The following is a 21,989-nucleotide window of genomic DNA, read 5'->3' on the forward strand; positions in this document are numbered from 1 at the left end:
GCGATGTAGCTGCCACATATTGTTTTAACTAATGTCTTGCATACGAAAAATATATGCTTGACACATATGCACAGTATGCGAAGTAGCCTACAGGAGTCATCTAGAAATTGGATACGTGGATGTAGAAACTACAGTATGTTTGGACAAGACAATGCAGTCCTGTACGTTGGTGAAAATCCTGGGTTGTCTCCATGTGTCATTCCTGGGGAGCAGATTTTGATATTGCCTTGCTGCAATTGTAATGAAAAACTCATTCTCTCTCAGAGGGTCCAAAGGGCATCTTCAGGATGGGTGTTTCTGTTTCCTCTTGGTTCGGGAGGCAGGAATCTAATATGTAAATTTTCTAGCCTCCTGGGGTAAACGCCCCTCATTGCCATTCTATTTCCTGCCTTTATCGGGAGAGCAGCCTTTTTTGCAGCTCTTGCTTCAAAGGAATAGATTTCTAGCCTTTTCCTTCTAACCCTTCCTTTTCTGTCCTACTTCTAAATCCTTTCTTCTTCCTATAACTTTATCTTTTCCCTTCCTAAAAAAGATTAGAAAAGGGGGAAAAATTAGAGAGCCTTCCCGCTCTACAAAATGGCGGCTAGGCAAGAGGACTCTTACATCGCACAAGGCGATTTAGATCCTAACCTGCTATCTGCGGCTCCACGGAGCTCTCCTCCGATCTCCAACCAGTCCTCCTGCAGCCATGCATCCGACTCCAGGGGCAAAGGGAAAGCAAAATTCGGCGCGAGTGGCGCCAGTAAGCGCAAGAGAGCCGGCTTGGCCAGTAATAGGCACGTTAACACCCCCCCCACCTACTCGTCAGCTGCACCGGCAAAAAGTGGAGGTAATTCCGCAGCGGTTTGCAGCTGGGAGGCTACAACGGCGGAATAAAACCCTGTGTCCTGTTTTGGAAGACAGGGAATAAGTTTTGGAAGACAGGGTCTTATTCCAAGACACTGAAAGACTGGCCAATTCTACCAACTATTTTGTCAGATTGCACAGAGAAGCCATTGAAATTCATAAACATCAGCACAACTTTAACAGAAAAGAAGAGAGATTAAGAATGAATAAGTCTTGGCTTCCTGTCCTGAAAGCCTCCAGTCTAACAAAGACTACAGTCCACAATAGCCATGCGGATTAGCTTTGGATTCCACATGTTAACAGATCACTTCAGGATACAATGGTTCCACATTAACATACCACACCCTCATTAGCACATTATCTTGATACTTACAGGACAATGATTAGCACATTACCATTAATACTTTGCAGGACAATGACTCAGCTCAAGCCCAACTCCCTTCTGACTATATATTACTCTTCCTACACACTTGACACTGAGAGCACTGTCCTTCAGTGTTACTCCTCTGAAAATGCCTGCCACAGCTGCTGGCGAAACGTCAGGAAAGAAAATACCAAGACCATGGTCACACAGCCCGGATAACCTACAAGAACCGATGAACTCTGATCATGAAAGCCTTCGACAATCTTTTCTGAATGTTTGACTTACTCCTGATTTTCTTGGCAGTCTATCCACAAGCATTGTAATTGGTTTGGGCACGGTTCTTCCATATGTCTGCTCTCCCTCTGCATTTTCACAGTTGTGGAGACAGTTTATTTTATTCCACATATGCCTTAAATAATTAGGATTTTCAAGGGAGGGTGCTGTTGTAGTGGCATAATCAGTGGTGTCACAGTACACCCCCCTTTTAACTTGTTGTGCATACGTATGTTGATATCATGGCTGTGTTTTTTTTAGAAAGCTCTAAATATTACTATATCAATATACTGTTGTAATGATAGGTTCAGCAAGTTCTCTGAATTCCAAACTTTCATTTTAAAAAAGAAGTAACTATCTAGTCCTTTCCCTGATGAACGTATAAGAAAAGAGGCATATCTGCTCAAGAGACGGAGCTAGAGACTTACCTTTAAAAAAGAAAGGAAAAGAAAAGAAACCAAGCTGGGAATTCAGAGAACCTGCTGAACCTATCATCAGTATTTTAGGGCTTCTTAATTAAAAAAACTCACACACTTGTCTTTAGGGCAGAAGGGAGGAGAAGAAGTGGTTTGATGATGATGACAGTCTAATCATTGAAAAGTAGGCTGGAGGTACTGGTGATGTAATTAGATTGAGTAGTAACAGGAAGAGCTGGTATCAAGTTGCACCTTAGCCAATTGGGATAAGGCAGGAAATAATGGCAGCCTTAGTTGCTATTACTGGCAACTTAGTTGGCAGCATGGTGTAGTGGTTAAGAGCGGTGGTGTGGCGCGGTGGAGTCTTATCTGGAGAACTGGGTTTGATTCCCCACTCCTCTACGTGAGCGGCGGAGGCTAATCTGGTGAACTGGATTCATTTCCCCATTCCTGCACAGGAAGCCAGCTGTGACCTTGGCCTCGTCACTCTCTCTCAGCCTCACCTACCTCACAGGGTGTTTGTTGTGGGGAGGGGGAGGGAAGGTGATTGTAAGCCGGTTTGAATCTCCCTTAAGTGGCAGAGAAAGCCGGCATATACAAACCAACTCTTCTTCTTAGTTGGAAAATATAACACCAGTAATTGATCGAATGGTTCCCTAGTGCCAAATGGAACGCACAGGTCCTTTAAAAGGTGAAGGCAAAACATACTTCTCATTATATTACCAAACTGGAGATTAATGTAGATGATGCACTATAGAACAGAGTTGTGTGAATGGAGCAATGCCCAGAAGTCCTGAGCTTTTTCTAGAAAACTTGCTGCAGGTACCAAGCTGAGATCAATAATCTTTTGTTAACATATTCAAGGGTAACATGAGCGAATGATTGCACCAGATGTAAGAATGATAAATGGTATACTTTTATAAAAAGAAAAATTGGCTGGAGGTGGGTGGGAGTGGGTGAGACAAAGAAAACCAAATGAAACATTACGCATGAGGAAAAAGGCAACTGCAAACTGGCTTCCAGAAAAAGATCAGGGTAAAATTGGTCTCCAAAAAACTGGAAAAAATCTGGGGTGGGGTTGGGGAAAGGGAGGGAACAAAAACTGAAAGCACAAAAATGCATGTGGAAATCAGGGGATAAACTGAATCAGTATAGGGCCAAAACTGATTGAAACCCAATGCGGAAATGCCCCTGGTCTAGGACTGGATCAGATGACTGTCAGAGTTGGTGAGGGAATTTAACAGAACTGTCCTGTCACACAGTTCTTGACAGCAGATATAAGAGGGGACTTGGTAGACTTGCTATCTCTTGATGGTGTTGATGGTAGTTCTGGCTGCTTCAGCATTAGTAGTAGTGGCAGGAAGCATTTGGGTCTCCTTTCCCCTCCAGTGTTGTCCAGGAGCAGAGTGGAGAACAAGGTCTGAATTTAGAGTTGGGGCTGCTCCTGTCATACAGGTCTTTGCAGAGGCAGCTATTAGCCTGTCTGTCGTTCTCTTGTGACCATATAATTTTTTTTTTTTAATTATTGGCAATTTATGCTGTGTGGGTGCTGAGACTGGCTTCATCAAGTTCATGTTTGCTGTTCATAAAGTGAAATAACCCCCAGGCAATTAAATCCCCTAAACAGTTTGAGCCCATCATATTGCAGAGATAATCGCATCCTGCGTGTAAAATTGCCAAGCCGTCAAAGACAAGGTTGTTTGGCATGCCCTGATCTCTCTTTCTCTACCCTCTCCCCAAACATGATCTGTAAAGGGCTGTCTTATTTCTGCTGTCTTATTACTGTTCATTATTCCTTAATTTATGGAAATTTGTTGGTCTGTTCTAGTTTCTCTTGGCATATTTTAATTGTGTTACCCTTCTAGTACTATCCATTAAACCCACACATCTCTACACAGCCTACACTTGTATTACAGATCTTATTTGTCAATGTAAGGAATTTCTTCAGATCTGTTCCTTGACAGTTTGCTGAGGTCAAATCTAAGCAAGTTGTTTTGTCTAGAGCTTTTAGTGAAAGGTATACATACTTTGCTAGCCTTCTAGGAAGTAATAGGTACTATGCTTCCAAGTTCGTGGGTTATTACAGGCTTAGTCTACTGTTGTCCAAAATAATGTTATCCTAAAATAAAGGATTTGTCTATGAGGGCACATTTTTCAGTCTGTCATTCAGCTATCTTTTTGGGATTCTGGCTTCATTCTTTCGAAGCATGATGGTAATGACAGAGCAGAAGAGTGGAAGGTTTTTGAAAGCATCATCCAATGGGTAATCTCTGTGTATAAACCCCATTTCTGATCATTGAGATTCCCAACCTATTAATTGTATTCATTATTCTTCATTCAGATAGTTATATGTTATCTTTCCTTGTGGCCCAAAGTGGCTTATAAATCAGAATTGAAGAAGGAATAAAATGAACCCCAAAGGACCCCTCTGCCTACAAAAACGGCTGCAGTCTATACCCCTGGTAAAGAAAATGGCCCGCAGTGCATCCATCTTTTAAAGACAGGTCCCCTGCTCACCAGAGCCGATTCCACAGCAAAGACATGGGCTCTGGCTGATGCCAGACTGCCTTAAATGGGGCAGCAGCCAGTAAAGTGGTAGCCTGATGATCCTTGGGAAAAATTATAAACATATTTGTGTTTAAAAATTTTCTTTTAAAATTAGTTGCATTTTGTTTGAACTGCGCTCAGTAATCTTTTGCCTTTACACATTTATTTGAACCTTTTCCTTCTTTGGCAAGTTCTTCAGTCAGTTTTTCTTGGGTATTTCTGATCTTTCTTCTAACTCTTGACTCTTTTGTTCTGCTCTTTACCAGACAGAATAGCTGTGAATGCAGAATGTACAACTGAACTAATACTGTCCATATTACTGTTTATTCATTTGTTCACTTTCTTGTTGCCCCCTAGTGCTTTCATCCTGGGTTGGTTCGTTTGATTGAGAGAATTATGGCTGTAGACTTGGATTTAGAATACATTTCTTCATTTTGCTGATAGATTAAGTATACTCTCAGCAATCTGTGTTGGTGTTCAGCGGTATATTAGACCTTGTCTGAAGGAAGTGATTTTCTGCTATCTTACAGTTCTTCATTTGGTAGAAGTAGTGACCTCAGCAGTCCCTACATTTCAGCCAATCGCAATTCATCTCCTGCTACCTCACCCACTGTCCTTGGTTCACCTACCTCATTGGGCACAGAGGGTCAACTTGCCTCTTGCCCTGCATCTGTCAGTTCAAATACTACAACATCAGGCCGCCAGTATACGAGGTAAGGGGTCGTAGTATGTTCATAAAAATGGCAAGGTTTGGCATCAAAGGAGCAGTTCTTAGTGGTATGGTATTTCTGTCTGACAGTTCTCCTGATGGATGTTGCCACTAGCTAGAATGCTTTTCAGTTGAAAAGAGCGACCGTATAATTATTATAAATTTATAACCTGACCTGAGTTCTGAGCCATATTTTTTTTAGGTGATTTCTTGGCACAATGGAGAAAAATTGAGAATGCACCCAGACCAATTAGGTGTTTACATTGATTCACAGTCGCATCTGATTCCTCAGCCTCTTAATTTTGTACTGTAGAATGATTTTACTCCCTCTGTCATACTTATCATTTGGTTAAACGCCTCTAAACATGCCATTAACTTTCAGAACAGCAACCTTTTTCGCAGATACTACGTTTTACTCTTCTGGTTGTTTCTTCTAAGATACTTATCTATCAGATAAATTGCCAATCTAAGTATCGCACTGAGAATAAATCAAACTCAGTTTTGGTTTTTTAACTGAAAAGCCATTTGTTATGTCCTGTTCGTTTTGATCGAAGGTGATCTTAAAATGATGCATGAACCCCTGTACTCTCTCTTTCAGAGCCCCATACAGGCAGCAAACAGATCCTGCTGTAGAGAAGAGCGTAGAAAGCATCTCTTCTAGCATTCCATTAAGTGTCATAACAAATCTCGCTGTTCCCAGTACTGCCAACGGCGTCACAACTGCCAACTCAACAACTGGAACAGAGTCCTCTACTGGGGATGCCAGGGATCGGAGAAGGTTGGTGAGCCTTTTGGTGGTGATCTTAAGAGCTGCTTGGAGTTCCTGGCATGCTTTCAGTGGTCTAAGCCAAATAGCAAGTCTTCTGCATGTAAAAAATAAACTTTGCTACACTGCATATTACTCATACCTTATTTATTGAAAAAGTGGATGCCTTTTTCAATTACTATTTGGAAGATCTCCTTACTATGGTATTTACAATCAGAGCAGGCTGCTGCTTGAGTGGAGAGGACCCCAGTTTCTTGCTTGTGTAAGTTTTCCTTGATTCCCCCCCATCAAAGTGTACCACCCCATAAAAATCTGAAAATACGAAGAAAAGTAAGAGTGCTTCTGAGGTTCATGTTTCAATTGGCTCTACTCAGCTCATGCCATTCTGAATACTAGCTGTCATTATTTGTGTAGCAAAGCCTCCAGATTTATACATTTATTGTTACGGCCATTGGCCAGCACCAAACAATAGAGCAGTGCAAGTACCCACACAACACCAGTAAAAACTACAATAAAAAGGGAAAACAAAATACAGCAAAACAACCAAAAACAAACTGATCAAACACACCATCAACATGATAGGGTACCAGATAAACATTGTACATTATACATTGTGCATTGCTTCACCCTTCACTCGTCATCTGATATGTCACTAATAGTATAACCCTTTTTGTTTTGATCATTCCTTTTAATAATGGCCTTCCAGCAAAATTTAGCTACATCATAAGAAATAGCAGGGTTTTTATCTTCAAGCAGAAATTGGATAATTAATATTTCTTCCATTATAGGTTGATGCAAATAACCATATTGTTGTAACCAGGGCTCAATTATAGATCTTCTAAATTACTCATAGCATTCACAATATAATAGGATACATGATAAGGACTCCTCTGCTCTTGCTGTACACACGCATTTTCTCATCTCCCTGGGTTGATTTAGAAATCTACCCAGAAGAACAGCTGAAGGGAGTGCATCAAAACATGCTCTCGAGAATGCCCATCTCAGTTGGGGTAAAGTAATATTGGAAAGGTATGGAGCTGTGACTTTGCCTCCACCAGGTAATAAATTCTTATATACCCCAGAAAGTTGTGCAATTTCCGACTGGAGCTCCATATCACGCAAACGTTGATGAACCATGGCTTTTGCTCTGTTCAGCCCTAGATCCATCAAACTCCCAGGGTCAATGCCAATTGAGGAAAGTTTTTGAATTATCGTAACTGACCATTGTGGGTACGGCGTGGCTGATAAAAAATAGCTCAATTGGGTTGAGGTGCACTTTCAACCAATAATTAATGATAATAAGCCAAATCTTTGTTTCTACTTTAAGAAGGCCCGCCTTCATTCTGAGTGCAGCATTCGGTACACAGTTGGGTACATTAAAAAGAGCCCTAAGATAGACAGACTGGACTCTTTCTAAAGTGGTGAAATTGTTATAGAGGCCCAATTGTGCCCTGTAGCAAAGCTGGGATAGGGATTTGGCATTAAATACCTTAATGGCTGCAGGTATACATCCCCCACCCCTTGACCTGTGTGTGTGTGTGTAAAGTGCTGTCAAGTCGTAGCCGATTTATGGCGACCCCTTTTGGGGTTTTCATGGCAAGAGACTAACAGAGGTGGTTTTGCCGGTGCCTTCCTCTGCACAGCAACCCTGTTATTCCTTGGTGGTCTCCCATCCAAATACTAACCAGGGCTGACCCTGCTTAGCTTCTGAGATCTGACGAGATCAGGCTAGCCTGGGTCATCCAGGTCAGGGCATTAAGGTCCTGACGAACCTTAAAATAGTGTTAGTACTCCTTTGTGTTGATATGATCACAGATTGGGCGTGAGCCTTACTCTTACCACTGTATGAATATACAACACCCAAGTATCTAAAAGATTTAACTTGCTCAATCTGACGTCCATTAATTTGCCATGATTACTTCCTAAATCGTGAAGTGAAGCACATTATCTTAGTCTTCTCATAATTAATCACTAATTGATCTAACTGGCATTGTCGAGTTAACCTCCAGATTTTACTCAATCTGTTTTGCACAGCAAATTCTGTAATGCTAGGATTCCATGAACATTTCATTGCAAGCAATTGCTGAAATTTACCACAGTATTACAGTGATCTGACAGTACTAAAGTGTATGTCAACATATTATGTGGTAGATGCGTGGTGTACTATTTTTCAGGCAGGCGAGTGTATGGGAGCTACTGGTTGCTGCCTATTTTGGAATTTCAGGTTTATGTTCTCTGTGTGATTTGCTGGCAGTTTACTTATTGTGACTGCCTCCATTTGGAATGAGGCCACAACAGACTCAGGGCTGGATTTAGGTTTGATGAGGCCCCTAAGGTAATGGGGCCCTTTGTATGTCCAGTTGTCCTTTGTCAACAACAAATTGTCGCTGTTTTTTGTGTTGAATATATGCTATATGGTAATTTATGGACCTAATAGGTATCTAAAGCCATTTGCACATAACAAAATATGTATTTTATCAAAGTAATTGCTGAAATGAAATACAATTAAGAAGTATATTAATAGTGAAATAATTATTAAGCTCTAACTTAAAATGATTTTTTATTCATAACAAACTTAATAATGCAAACACATTGGCATTTGGCAAAAACAAAAGTTCCTTTAGAAACACAATTTATGTAGGTTTTATTTTATTTGTTTTTTATCTTATATTTTGGAAATGTACATCGTTTTTTTTCCTTTAAACTGTTTGGGGGCCCCCAAGAGAGTGGGGCCCTAAACTAAGGCTTGTTTAGCTTATACGTAAATCCGGCACCGAACAGACTATATCTAAATGATGGCCAGTTGTGGGATTTAAAATGGCATTTGAGGAGGGTAAATAGTCATAGCAAGAGTACTGATGCCGAATAGTTAAACGTGGAAAATAGCAGGCATTTTCGAGATATCACAATATGGGTTTTTCAGTGCTGAATGACAGCTGTCACAATAGCACATTCATATATTCAGAGGACTGCAAGTTTCCCTTAGCAACAGTAACATAAACTGTTAGACTACTATTAGATCATTAAGATGCCTCCATAACAGGCAGCCTTAACTTGCCTGTTCCAGTCCAAGGCATTAAAATTGAAGCATAGTGCTGGGTTTAGGTCGGAGTGAATAAGAGAGCCATCTGGAATATCCTGCCATTCAAAGGGGCACTGATTCAGGATGGATTTTGGGCTATATGATTCTGTTTTAGCATAGTGTTTTCCCTCCTTACAGTTGTTTCAGATTCATCTCAGTTGTTGGGCAAGTTTAATCTTTCATTATGTTTATCAGTAGGTCTAACAAAATGCCTCTAAAGATTTTGTAAAATTCTACTGGATGTCCATCTGGGCCTGAGAACCTATTGGTTTTTCAATTATTTGTTGCTATTCTTAGCTCCTTAGTAGCAGTAATAGCCTTCTCTGGGTTCTTTTGAACTAGCTAGCTAAGCTAGGTTATAATGATCTGCTGTTATAATAATTCCCCTTGTCCAGCCTAGTGCTGGGTCTGCCATTGGCCTCCCCTGTTCTTCAGCATTGGGTACACACTTCCTAATTTCTCCATGCTACAGTTTTATCTCCCTGACTGGATAGCCCAGGCTAGCCCAGTCTCTTCAGATCTCGAAAGCTAAGCAAGTTGGCCCTGGCTATTATTTGGATGGGAGACCTCCAAGGAATACCAGGGTCATGACGCAGAGGCAAGCAATGGCAAACCCCCCTCCCAGACGTTTCTTGCCTTGAAAATCCTACAGGGTTGCCATAAGTTGGCTGTGACTTGATGGCACTTTCCACCACACAGCTTTATCTTCCCTTGAGCTCTCATTACTTGCAGTCTGCTTGCCACAGACCTGTTGTCATTTTCTCGACAAACCGTATTATCTTTACAATAACAAAATTTGGGATAAGAATCCAGCTTTGATTTTGTAGAGTGGTTGCTACAGTCTCTGTGGTGCTAATAATGTTTGATTGTGCCAGTAAAACATTTTTCAAGACGAAAGAAGAAAAACTGACAGAATAGATTACAAAAAACACCATATCAACGCTTTATAGTCCCAAAGATTTTCAGCATTTGTGTTGTTAAAATAGCATATGGGCTGTAACACGCATCTATAACGCGTGTTCAGTTATTGCTGTCAAAATAGTATGCATTGTTGATTCTTGTTCTTGGTATAATCCACTGTGCTGCCTGTTCCATAGGCAATATGTTCATAAATTACTGCTATAGCATCCCTAGAGTAATCCTTTTTATGTGTGTGCGTATGTATGTGCATACATGAATGTTCACAAAGAATGTTCATCAAAGAATGAATTATTTTGGGTTTTAACTTTTCAGAATAATCTTGTAATTTTGTAAGGGTCTTACAGACCTTACTGGTTTTTGTAACAGACTGGCCAGGAGGGAGCTGTGCCTTGGTGGTAGAGCAGAGGATCCCTTGTTCATTAAGAACATAAGAAAGGCCATGCTGGATCAGACCAAGGTCCATCAGGTCCAGAGGTCTGTTCACACAGTGGCCATCCAGGTGCCTCTAGGAAACCCACAAACAAGACAATTGCAGCAGCATTATCCTGCCTGTGTTCCAAAGCACCTAATATAATAGGCGTGCTCATCTGATCCTTGGCATCTTTGTCTGAAGGATCTCAGGTAGCAAATGCTGGGAGAATTCTTTCCTAAGATTTTGGGGAAACTGCTGTCAGAGCAGATGGTACTGGATTGAATGAACCAGTGGTCTTGCTGGGTATAAGGCAGATTCATGTTTTTGTACTGGGATGAAAGCCTGGGAGAGGCATCAGTTCCATTCTCCAGACTTAGTGCTATGTTGGGAGAGAACAGCAAAGGCCTTCATGCACTTAGAGCAGCAAGCAGTCTTCCAACACCTGCTGCTGAAAGCTCTTATCAGCCCTGCTTTTACAGTTAATCTCTTTGCGATAAAGTTGTCCTTTTATGAAAGAGCTGCTAGTTGTGTTGTTGATGATGTAGGAGGGGCAGGAATTCTGCTTGCTGTTTGATTTTCCATGTTCGGGAAAGGAAAGGTTTCTGTTACTTTATCTGATATCAGGGTACATTTTTCATGTGCAAGAGGTCAGGCTGAGGACTTGCGCATTGCTGTCGAAAGTGTGGCTTCCTGTGCAGCTGCAGATCCTGAGTACTTGCAAGGCTTTCAGCTCCTGGATTGATTTCCTTCATAACTCCAAGGTGGGATTTTAAATTGGACATTTGTGGCAACAAAGAAACAGGAACTGAGGCAGTGAAAGTAGACAGGGAATTTGATTTGACTTGGCTTACCCTGAGTAGAACTCAAGAGCAAAAGCATGAATATGCGTTGGAATGTTCTAGAATTGCAGTTTAAACCTTTCAAAATGACTGAATCCTCAGGTAACTCTTTCATCTACTGTCTGCATTTCATTTTGTTCATGCCTCATGAATGTGTATGATTTCCAGTTTAGGTTTAGAAAGATCATCCCTTAACAATAAGATCTGCAGTATTGTCTTCTCCTAAATTAGGTTTTTTACTGAAGACAGATAACGTAATTAAAAAAAATCTGTTCTTGCCTGTTGAAACCTCTGTAAATGACAATGAGTCATGAATGGAGTAATCTGGGTGGAATTATGTCTTCTTTCCTCCTGTTCCATTCTTACAGCAGTTTGTTTAATAAATTGAGTTACAATTGTTTTCATAAAATAGTTTAATGTGTCATGTAAACGTGCTGAAAGTCTGGTGAAATATTGTCAGCGTTTTTAGCAGCTAAAGCCTGTTGGGGTTAGGATGTAGCCCCTGCAAAAGAAATGGGTCTTTCCAGATACTTTCGCTCCACAAGGTGGCAGCAGATTATCTGTTGTCCTCCTGTTAATTTCTACTAGGGAGGGCATGGTGCTTGCTTTCTAACAAACAACACTTTGAGCATATAAACAATGTTAGATCAAATCCCAATTTCCTGATCACTAAAATAAGTTTAGCAGCAATTCTTTCCAAATTACCTTGGGAGCAGCTGTGCTATGAATATAAATGTAGGACAACTGGTGCTTTTTGGATTCCATGCAGTTCCTACGTATTAAAAAGCTGGAAAACGGACTGAGATTCTACCTAACACAGATCTGTCTCTAATATTCCAGATTATAAAGTTTGCCTTGTAACATGGTAAAACCGTTGCAGGTCTGTGCATTCAGGTGAATGTAAGTGTGGTTGCATGAAGACTGTTAAAAATTAGATAACCAGTATCTCAGAATGCAGATGGGAGAGCCAAAAAATAAAAGACAGTATTAAAAGTGTAAAATCAGTAAATTGCGTCACCCAAAATAAAAACATAAAAAACGAGGAAGAGATTAATCATCAAAGGATTAAGCAAGTAACATTTTCACCTAGCACTGAACAATCGGAAGGTTTGGTGACAAGCAGATCAATGAATGGAGAGTGTTCCATATCTGGAAAACCTCAATTTAAAAAGTCCCTGCCCTGCATGTTAACCTGTTGAATGTCTCAGTACCCGGTACTTTCTTCAGTACTATGGGAATGTGTTCCTAATAGGAGCTGCCTGTTAACAACGTGGCCAATACTCTTTGCACTTATTGAAGTGTCTAAGCAGTTCTCAAAGGCAACTGTAACTGTGACCAAATCCTGCCTATCAAGGAAGAACCATAGCTGCCCTACCAACTGAAACTGCTAAAAAGGCTCCATATTACAGAAGAAATCTGGATCAGAAGCCCTGGTTCAGATAGCACACTCACTGAACATTCGACTGCAAGGGGGAGTACAATCCCATCCAGAATGGGTTGACTTCTCAATTCCCAATTGGCCATATCATTGTCCCAAAGCACCTACATATTATGCACTTTATTGGTCCATTATCCATTGCAGCTTTCAGGGAACAATTTAGAAGCTTCACTACCTCACCTGAATTGGATGAAAGGAAGGGATGGAATTGAATGTCATTTGTGTATAGGTGAAACATCAGACCCCTGACCCTTGCGTTGACTTTACATGAAGAAGTTTAAAAGCACATGGGATGAGATGGAATCTTGCAGGATCACATGGACACATGAAGCTGCCTTATACTGAATCAGACCCTTGGTCCATCAAAGTCAGCATTGTCTACTCGGACCGGCAGTGGCTTTCCAGGGTCTCAGGTAGAGGTCTTTCATATCACTTACTTGCCTAGTAGTACCCAGCTTGCTGGGGGTAAAGGGAAGATGACTGGGGAAGGCACTGGCAAACTACCCCGTAAATATAGTCTGCCTAGTAAACGTCGGGATGTGACTTTGCCCCATGGGTCAGGAATGACCCGGTGCTTGCACAGGGGACTAACTTTACCTACTTGCCTAGTCCCTTTAACTGGAGATGCCGGGGATTGAACCTGGGACCTTCTGCATGCCAAGCAGATGCTTTACCACTGAGCCATGGCCCCTCCCCCAACAGCACAAGTGCCATGGGCTCAAGTGGTTATTCTATAGCATCACATTCCGACAATGATGTGACAGGCAGGAGACAAACTGCTAGGGCACAGTGACTTTGATCCCCATCTGTTGCAGACAGCCTAGAAGGATGTCATGGTCAATTTTTAATTTTAGAATTTTTTTTACCCCATATCTTTGCCTCTACCCTGTCCCCTTCCCACACCTTAGTTATCTTTTTTTCCTTAAGCTAAAACGCCCAAATGTTTTAGATTTTTCTCACAGGGAAAGCAGTCCAATCTCTTGAGCATTTAGATTGAGATCTCTTCCTGTTCTATATCTTTTTCAAGACAAAGTGACCAGAATTGCTCACACTATTTGAAATAGGGCCATACTGCAAGCAAAAGTATTACAATACTGGCTGTTAAATTTTTAGTACTTTTCCTCATTGTCTGCACTGTGGAATTTAAGGGCGGCAGCAGAACTGGCAAAGTTGAAGACTTTTATCTCATTCGTTTATTTTTGTTTTTTTATTTATTTACAGCATTTATATTTTGCTTTTCCTCCAGTGCAAGGCAGCCATTAGGCAAAACACCTTGGTCATCTCTCTCCCTCTAATGTCCTCCAGGAGTTCTGCTGAAGGATGGGATGCTGCCGGGGCTCAGTTGTGGCCCTAGGAGAGAAGCCCTATCCTTCCAGTGACAGTTCCCCCTGTGTAGTTGCTGAGCAGTAGTAGTTGAAGCTGCCAGCATGGTGTAGTTGTTAAGAACGGTGGTTTGGGGTGGTGGACTCTAATCTGGAGAACTGGGTTTGATTCCCCACCTCCTCCATATGAGCGGCGGATGCTAATCTGGTGAACTGGGTTGGTTTCCCCACTCGTACACATGAAGCCAGCTGGGTGACCTTGGGCTAGTCACAGCTCTCTTAGAGCTCTCTCAGTCCCACCTACCTCACAGGGTGTCTGTTGTGGAGAGAAGGGAAGGTGATTATAAGCTGATTTGATTCTTCTTTAAGTGGTGGAGAAGGCATATAAAAATCAACTCTTCTTCTCATCTATTTCTCTTAGGGAAGTGGCTGTATCCACCTTAAAGGAACAGCCGCCATAGTAGCCATAAGACTATTTTAGTGCAGCAGTTAAAGACTTTAGTGACCTTGGCCCCCACCCGATTCCTCCCACAGCACTACATTAAGAACATAAGATCGGCTGTGGTGGTTCAGACCATTGATCCATCTAGACCAGTGTCCTGTTTCATACAGTGGCTGACCAGGGGTCAGAAAGAGCTGCAGCAAAGGAGAGGAGTGTGGGAAAACTCTTTGTGCCTTCCATGCAAAGACAGTAGGATACTGTCCATCACTTTAAGAAAACTGGGAAGGTTAATGTTGTCTCCCCAAAAATGTAACTCTTACTGCGTTTTGTTATACCTTTCAGCTCAATTGGATAATAATCCTCGTTTACTTAAGCCCCTTTACAGAAATCTGCTATTTGTTACTTCTACATGCTCTTTCAGCACTTGCCTGCCAAATTTTGTGACCAGTGTTTTGTGTTTTATGTGCATATCTGATGTGGCAAATAAATTTAAACTAAAGAGGCAGACCTTTTATATATCCCTTTTATGTACAACCGGGAAAGTTAATTCATCCCGCTTGGTTATTGATTTGTGTTCTGGTGCATAAAAAATGCATCTGTCTAATGGATGGTGTTTTGGAAGCACTGCTTATGCCTTCTTCCAGAAGCTTGTGGTCTGTGTTAGCAAATGGCAAATGGCTGCCCTCCCCCTCATGCTTGCAACGTTACACTGACAGTTCAAGCTTCTGCCAGTTCCCAAAGATGACAGAACTGAAGCTGCAGTCTCTTAGTAGGCGTGTGGCTTTTGTTCTCCAAGTACATCTTCACCTTCAAGCAGCTATGGAGGTCTGCATTAAGAGGTATGCTATTTTTGTATGCTATCTGTCTCTTTCAAAGAGACAATGTGCAAGGCACAGTATTTCTGCTAAGTTAGGAATACTATAGTTCTCACAGACTTGGTATTGTGAACATTGCAATTTTAGCAAGAAACAACGGCAGGAGCTCAGTTCAATGTGGGACAGTAGCGTGACTGGAAAGGGGCTGTGGTTAAGCGGTTGTTCATCTATTTTGCATGCAGAAGGTCCCAGGTCCATCTCCAGTTTAAAAAGGCCAGGTAACAGGTAAAGTGAATGGCCTCTTCCTGAAACCCTGGAGGACCATTGCCAATCCGAGTTGCAAATACTGACCTCAATAGACTAATAGTGTGACTCAGTACAAGGCAGCTTCATGGGTTCATGTGAAACATATTGATACCACAGGTTTTATTTGAATTGTTTGAGTTGAAGTTTATTTGAATTGCAAGAACCATTCAACTTTTGGTGACTTAAGGATTACACCCTTAGTGCATTTTAATCAAATACTTCTGATTAAATGCATATTTGTGGTATTTTAATTTTTATCTCCAGAAGGCTGTTGTTTGAAAGAAGCAATCAGAGTGAAAGAGTTTTAGCATATAATTTATTGATGAGGATAGGATCATAATATCTGTGACTTTTCAGGAGCTTATCTGCCTGCTTAACACAGTGTGACCCTTTCTTAGGTGTCTCATTACTGAATAATTTGACTGACTAACTATAGCTGACCTCTTTTTGTAACTATGGACATGAGCTCATTTTTCTCATTCAATTTTTTTTGTTTTTTTGTGTAACCTCCACATATAAGGCAAAGTTGTATGGGCAGCTAAACCACGGAAAATAGTTGACAAATGACAGCCCTCTTGAAATTACCTAGTTATAAGGCATTGTAAAATGGGCTGCCAATGCCATGGCAATAATGGAAAGAACTGTTTCTTCCTTATCTATGGGTTTAGAATACTTACTGTTAGTTTGTAATCATGTATTGGTACTTGGGGCAATATTCATTCATACAAGACAGTGGAACTTAGTCTTGGCATTTGTGCCTTTTAAATGTAATATGTGAATTTTGTAGTAAATACAAACACAGTGATGTGATCGTTATTATAATGCCAGATCATTTTTTAAAAAGGGGTATATCAACCATACCTGTTTTGTTTTTTTTTAAAGAGGGCTGGATTTTATGACATGTCTCTTGTGACCCCCCCCCCCAGCATCTCTGTGAAACATCTGGAAAGCTGGTGCTGGGGGTTGCATCAGCCTTGTGAAGACGATGTCATGTGTTATTGGGAGGTGGGGTGCACAGCAAAATTTCTCCTTCATGCTCTTCAGCGGATCAAGTTTTCAGTGGTTCAGCAGGTCTCTCTGGTGGCTTCCTGATAATTGTGCATATCCTGCAACCACCAATATCAGCTTTTCAGAGGCTGCCAGGGAAGCAGGAAAGATTGGCATTCATGTGCACCTTCCACTCACACTTCATCAGATCCAACCCATTAGCTACCATGTAGCAAACGTAAACAGATGTACATATTTCCCCCCCTGTAGTTAGCTATAGTAATACAAAATGCCTCCATGAAACTGCACATATGTATATTTGCTGCTTTTCTGTTCAAAATGAATGCAAGTAGAGAGGGACCATGCTAATATCCATTTAAAGAGACTATGTGAAATACAAGTACCACCCCCAAGTACAAAAAAACTCATTTGAAGTGGTCAGTCCTAGAATTTCATTGCTAACTGCATGTTGATACAAATATGAATAGCTGATTTTATTTTAAAAGGTGACATTTCCAGTGATGTGTTGTGTTTTGGTTGTATGTATTGTATATATTCTACAGTCAGTGTGGTAAACTAGATAATGTTGGCCCTGGACCAAAAAGAGCTGGATTGGTGGTAGCACTCAGGCATGAAGGTAATTGGATGACCTTGAGTCAGTCCTTCTTTCAGCCTAACCCATGTCACGTAGAACTTGAAAGGATAGCATGAGATACCTGCTCTGTGATGTTGAGAGTTTTTTTGGTTGAACAGGATACAAATCTGATATCAATTGTGGTAAAACGTGACAGCTCCAGAGACTGGTGTGTTTAGCAGTACAGGATCAAATAGAAATAGCCATTTTAAACCCATGTTTGTCCACTTTTAAAGGGAATTTTTGTGGTGGGATCTTTTTTGTAGGTCATATCTGACTCCTGTGCGGGATGAAGAAGCAGAATCCTTAAGAAAAGCAAGATCCAGACAAGCTCGCCAGACCCGCAGGTCTACGCAGGTGAGGAACAGCATTCTTGATGATCTGTTGAAATGGTGGGCCGGAGATTTATACAATTTAACCAGTATTTGGCATGGGGGTGAGAATTTCTATCACAACTGGTGGGGAGGGGAAGCACAAATCACCTCTCACCATTGACTTTAAGATGCCCGCTTTGAATAAAGAAGACATTTTGACGCATACTTTTGTGGATTCAAGTCTATCCTTATGAAAGAGGGAGACTGGCTATAAACTGTTTGTCAAGGCTCTGGGGAGTCTTACAAATTAATTATATCAAGGGGAAGCCCCTGAATGTTTCCTGACTGAAATGATATCATTCAGTGTGAAATACCACTTAAACTCTTGGTGGGCTATTGAGTTAAATTGTATGTAAAGCTTTCTGATACTATAACCTGTGAATAAGAAAATCTTTACCTCAGCCAGGCTATAATGATACTGTGTTTTGGTAACCTGTTCACCATGCCTGGCGGTACTTAAGTGTTTGAACTATTCTGAGAAGAAAAAGTAAAACACTACTGTCGATTTTTTAAAATCCTGCTTCAAGATTCTTGGTGCTCTGAAAAAAATAATAACTTACCGTATATACTCGCGTATAAGCTGAGTTTTTCAGCCCAAAAAAAGGGCTGAAAAAAGCCAACTCGGCTTATACGCGGGTCAATACGGTAGGCGAGGGGAGGGGGGAGGGGGAACTTACCTCCGCTGCCGCCGCCATCCCGCACGCCTTCTCTGCGCCCTGGGAGAGGCCTGCAGGGCCTGCCTGAGTGCAGGCAGGCCCCGCCCCCCCCGCACCTTCTTTGCGGCCTGGGAGAGGCCTGCAGGGCCTGCCTGAGTGCAGGCAGGCCCCGCCGCCCCCCCTTGCCGCCCCCCCGCCCCCTCGCGCCTTCTTTGCGGCCTGGGAGAGGCCTGCAGGGCCTGCCTGAGTGCAGGCAGGCCCCGCCGCCCCCCCCGCCCCCCCCGCCGCCCCCCCCGCGCCTTCTTTGCGGCCTGGGAGAGGCCTGCAGGGCCTGCCTGAGTGCAGGCAGGCCCCGCCCCCCCCGCCGCCCCTTCTCTGCGGCCTGGGAGAGGCCAGCGGGGCCTTCCTGCGCTCAGGCAGGGCCCCGCTGCCGCCTCCGGCCTGCGTGCCTTCCCTGCCGCCGCCTCCAGCTGATCAGCGGGCCTCGTCCTCCCGGTGAGTAAGGGGTTCAGGGGCTCTTCTCCCTCCCCCCTAGGGTGGCGCTGGGGTCAGGGTGGGTGTGGAGGGCCCGGGAGCGGTGGCGCTGGGGTTGGGGTGGGTCTGGAGGGCCTGGGAGGCCGGGCGGGAGGGCGACCTGGGGCAGGGGCATTGTGTAAGCCGACCCTCGGCTTATACACGGGTGCCTAATTTTTCCCCATTTTGGAGGTAAAATTAGGCACCTCGGCTTATACGCGGGTCGGCTTATACATGAGTATATACGGTACCTCACAGTAGGGAACTCACTATCCTGCAGCCATTGAAATTAAGCCTAAAATATGCTACCTAGATTATTACCTTGGAAAGGGAGAAAAAAGAGGGAGAAATAACACACTTAAATTCCACTGAAAATGTAGAAGGCTGTCACAGACTCTTCTTGGAATGAGGCATGGAATTCTGTACAAGAGAAATAATGCAAATGACTGCAGGTGTTAAATAAGTATGGGTTTCTCTCCTTCCCCAGGGTGTAACACTGACAGATCTTCAGGAGGCAGAAAGAACCTTTAGCCGATCTCGTACAGAGAGGCAAACTCAGGAACAGCCAAGTGAAAAATCTGAAAGAACTGAGACAACTGAAGAAATCAATGAGAAAGGGGATGAGACTTCGGCAAGGGAACCCAGGGAGTCTCTCTCACGATGGAGTAGGAACTTGGATGAAGAAGTAAGCCAAAAATGTTGTTGTTGCTTCTCTTCCCAAAATATTTATATGGCTTGAGGTGACAATATTCTAAATCCCTTTGCCTGCATGTACTGAAAATATTAAGAAGTACAATCAGATCAGTTTTTCTTTTTAAATGCACACCTGAGCTTCCAACTATTGCCTTGCTTTCCAGTCTGCTGTTTTGCCAAGCCGTCATGAAAGTCTGTAAGAGAGTATAAAGCCTACTGAGAAAATTGTTCCTCAGTGGAGCTGCTGTTCAGATTGAACATTTGGGCTTTCCAATGAGTCTGAATGATGGAGACCTTAATGTTACTTATTTAGTACTTAAAGCAGGGGTCCTCAAACTACGGCCCGCGGGCCGGATTCGGCCCGTCAGGGTCCTGGACCCGGCCCCCTCCTCCCTCCGGAGCCGCCGCGCCCGTCCCTTCCCCAAACTAAGGCGGCCGTTCGCCGTATAAAGCGTTGGCGGCAGCAGCGGAGCGGCGACAACCGTGCCGACCCGGGAGCCGCCGCCGCCTCTGCGCCTTCCCTGCCGCGCCGCCGCCTTCCTTTCCCCAGGCAGGCACGCATGCGGCTCAGGGAACTGGAGGTGCCGCCTTGGACTGCAATGTGCCCCTCGCCGCCACTGCTCCTCCTGCCACAGCAGCCGCCGCAGCCCTGAAGGAGCCATGCCGGGCTGGAAGAAGAACATCCCTGTCTGCCTGCAAGCCAAGCAGGAGCGAGGCGAGCGGGCGAGCGAGCGCCGGGCCCCCCGCGTGGGGGGCTTGGGTAGCGGCACCTCCGGGGAAGGGAGGGCTGAGAGACCCCCGTCTCCTGCCGGCCTCCTCCCGCGCCTTTCCCCCTTCCCCTAAGGTGCTCTTTGCCAAGCAGGGGGCCAGCCCAGCCCACCTCCCGCTCCAGGAGGCGGGAAAGGAGGGTGCGCGCCGGCGGCGGGGTGGTCTCTCAGCCCAGCGAAGGGGGGCATGTCGGCCATGGAGAGGCACCTGGGGAAGGGGCAGCACGTCCTCCTGCCGCAAGTTAACTTTTCTTTGCCTGGGTGCCTGGCTGCCTTCCCGTTTGGGCGGGGGGGGGCGGCCGGCCCCCAACAGTGTTTGAGGGACAGTGAACTGGCCCCGTGTTTAAAAAGTTTGAGGACCCCTGACTTAAAGGGTACATCTGGAGCTCAGAACATGGTATGTGCCATAGCATGGTTTCTGCACAAGGAAGTGAGATAATATGTAGATATCTGATGTTCATGTCTTTCCAGATCTTAGAGAATACTTCATGGTATTAATTCACTGGTAAATAAACCTTTTCTAAGCAAAAGCTGATGTTTATGGTATATTTACCTGCATCCTACCCATTTGAACAATTCAAGTTACATTCAAATTGAGTTCCCTGAATGCACACTTATCTGCACCTGGCTCTTCCATAGAACCATTTGCAAGTTCGGGGTGCATGTAAACCCTGACCATGTTTCAGCAGGGAAAACTGTTGCTATGTGATCATGCTTGGTTTTTAAAAGATCTTCAGCTTTCTCTTTGAAAGTACAGTTTTGTGCCAGGATAGATTTTAACCCTAATTTTGGCACTACCACTATTTCAGCTGTAGTATTCTTTTTATATGAAAACATTGATTCTTGCTTTTTGTATCTTGCCTAGTTAGAATGAAGGCTTTGTATAGACCTGATGTACTGAGGAAGTACTGTTCAAGATCTCCATCTACAATTGAGAGGATTTTGTTCATCATTATCTTACTAACCAGCACTTATTCCCTTGATTTTCTTGTAGTCTGTCACTCATCGATTGAGGTGTCCAGCGCCAGACAAAGCTACAAGCCCCATCTCTCCAACAGTAACCCCTTTTCTTTACTCAAGTTCTCATCTGCCCAGAACAAGTAGATCTATAGCTTCAGACTCGGTGAACCCAGCAGACTTTCAAAGCACATCTGTCGGTGATATGGAGAAAAATGGTATTTGACATTGTTGAGAGATAAATTATCCAAATCATTTAGGTCAATTTCTGTATTAGTAGCAGATCTAATGGAGGAAAGTAAAGCCATCTATGCTGCCCCAAACTTGGAAGAAGGGCAGGGTAACAAAATGATAGATTTTATCTGTTTAGCAAGGAGGAATGTCCAGTATGGGGAACAGACACAAGGCAAGATGCCCAAGAAAAGCCTGTATTCTTAATTTTTTTTTGCATTATGTTTGGGTCACACTGATTCAATGTGAATCATTAAAGGAATAAAAGAACCTCACTAGCAATTTCTGGGTCCCTGCTAAAATCTTATGGTAATTTCAGCTGTTTAATTTCTCTCTGACCTAATGACCTTAGGTCTTATTCAAGTACCAGAACTCTGGTATATGGGCAGTTCAGTATTCTTTCCCTTGAGATGAAAGGGTAAAATATAAATAATTAGAGATATATAGGAGAATAATTCACACACAGTTCATCTTAACTAATTTTGAAATTGGCTTTGTGTTTCTCGTAAGCTAATTTACCTGGGTGTATTAATGCTAGGGCTGTATTTCTTTGAACAGAATATGAGGACCAGGATTTGGATGACAGGTCTTCAAACAAGCAATCAGTTCGCGAGAGGAGGCGACCGAAAGAGAGGCGAAGAGGCACAGGCATCTCTTTTTTTACAAAGGACGTAAGTTA

At 43.1% G+C, this 21,989-nt stretch overlaps 1 protein-coding gene across 5 annotated transcripts in view; it reads left to right on the top strand.

The window, feature by feature from the left end:
• Positions 1–21,989, top strand: part of PPP1R12B (protein phosphatase 1 regulatory subunit 12B) — a 144,591-nt gene that overhangs the window by 48,625 nt on the left and 73,977 nt on the right. For all 5 annotated transcript variants that reach the window (XM_056845088.1, XM_056845086.1, XM_056845087.1 and 2 more), the window contains 6 exons: positions 4,977–5,159; positions 5,754–5,933; positions 17,386–17,476; positions 19,150–19,347; positions 21,117–21,297; positions 21,869–21,981. In XM_056845088.1, coding sequence (XP_056701066.1) covers positions 4,977–5,159; positions 5,754–5,933; positions 17,386–17,476; positions 19,150–19,347; positions 21,117–21,297; positions 21,869–21,981 — 946 coding nt within the window. The remainder of the gene's footprint in view (positions 1–4,976; positions 5,160–5,753; positions 5,934–17,385; positions 17,477–19,149; positions 19,348–21,116; positions 21,298–21,868; positions 21,982–21,989) is intronic.

Source organism: Euleptes europaea, chromosome 2 (genome assembly GCF_029931775.1).
Source record: "Euleptes europaea isolate rEulEur1 chromosome 2, rEulEur1.hap1, whole genome shotgun sequence".
Classification (NCBI taxonomy): domain Eukaryota; kingdom Metazoa; phylum Chordata; class Lepidosauria; order Squamata; family Sphaerodactylidae; genus Euleptes; species Euleptes europaea.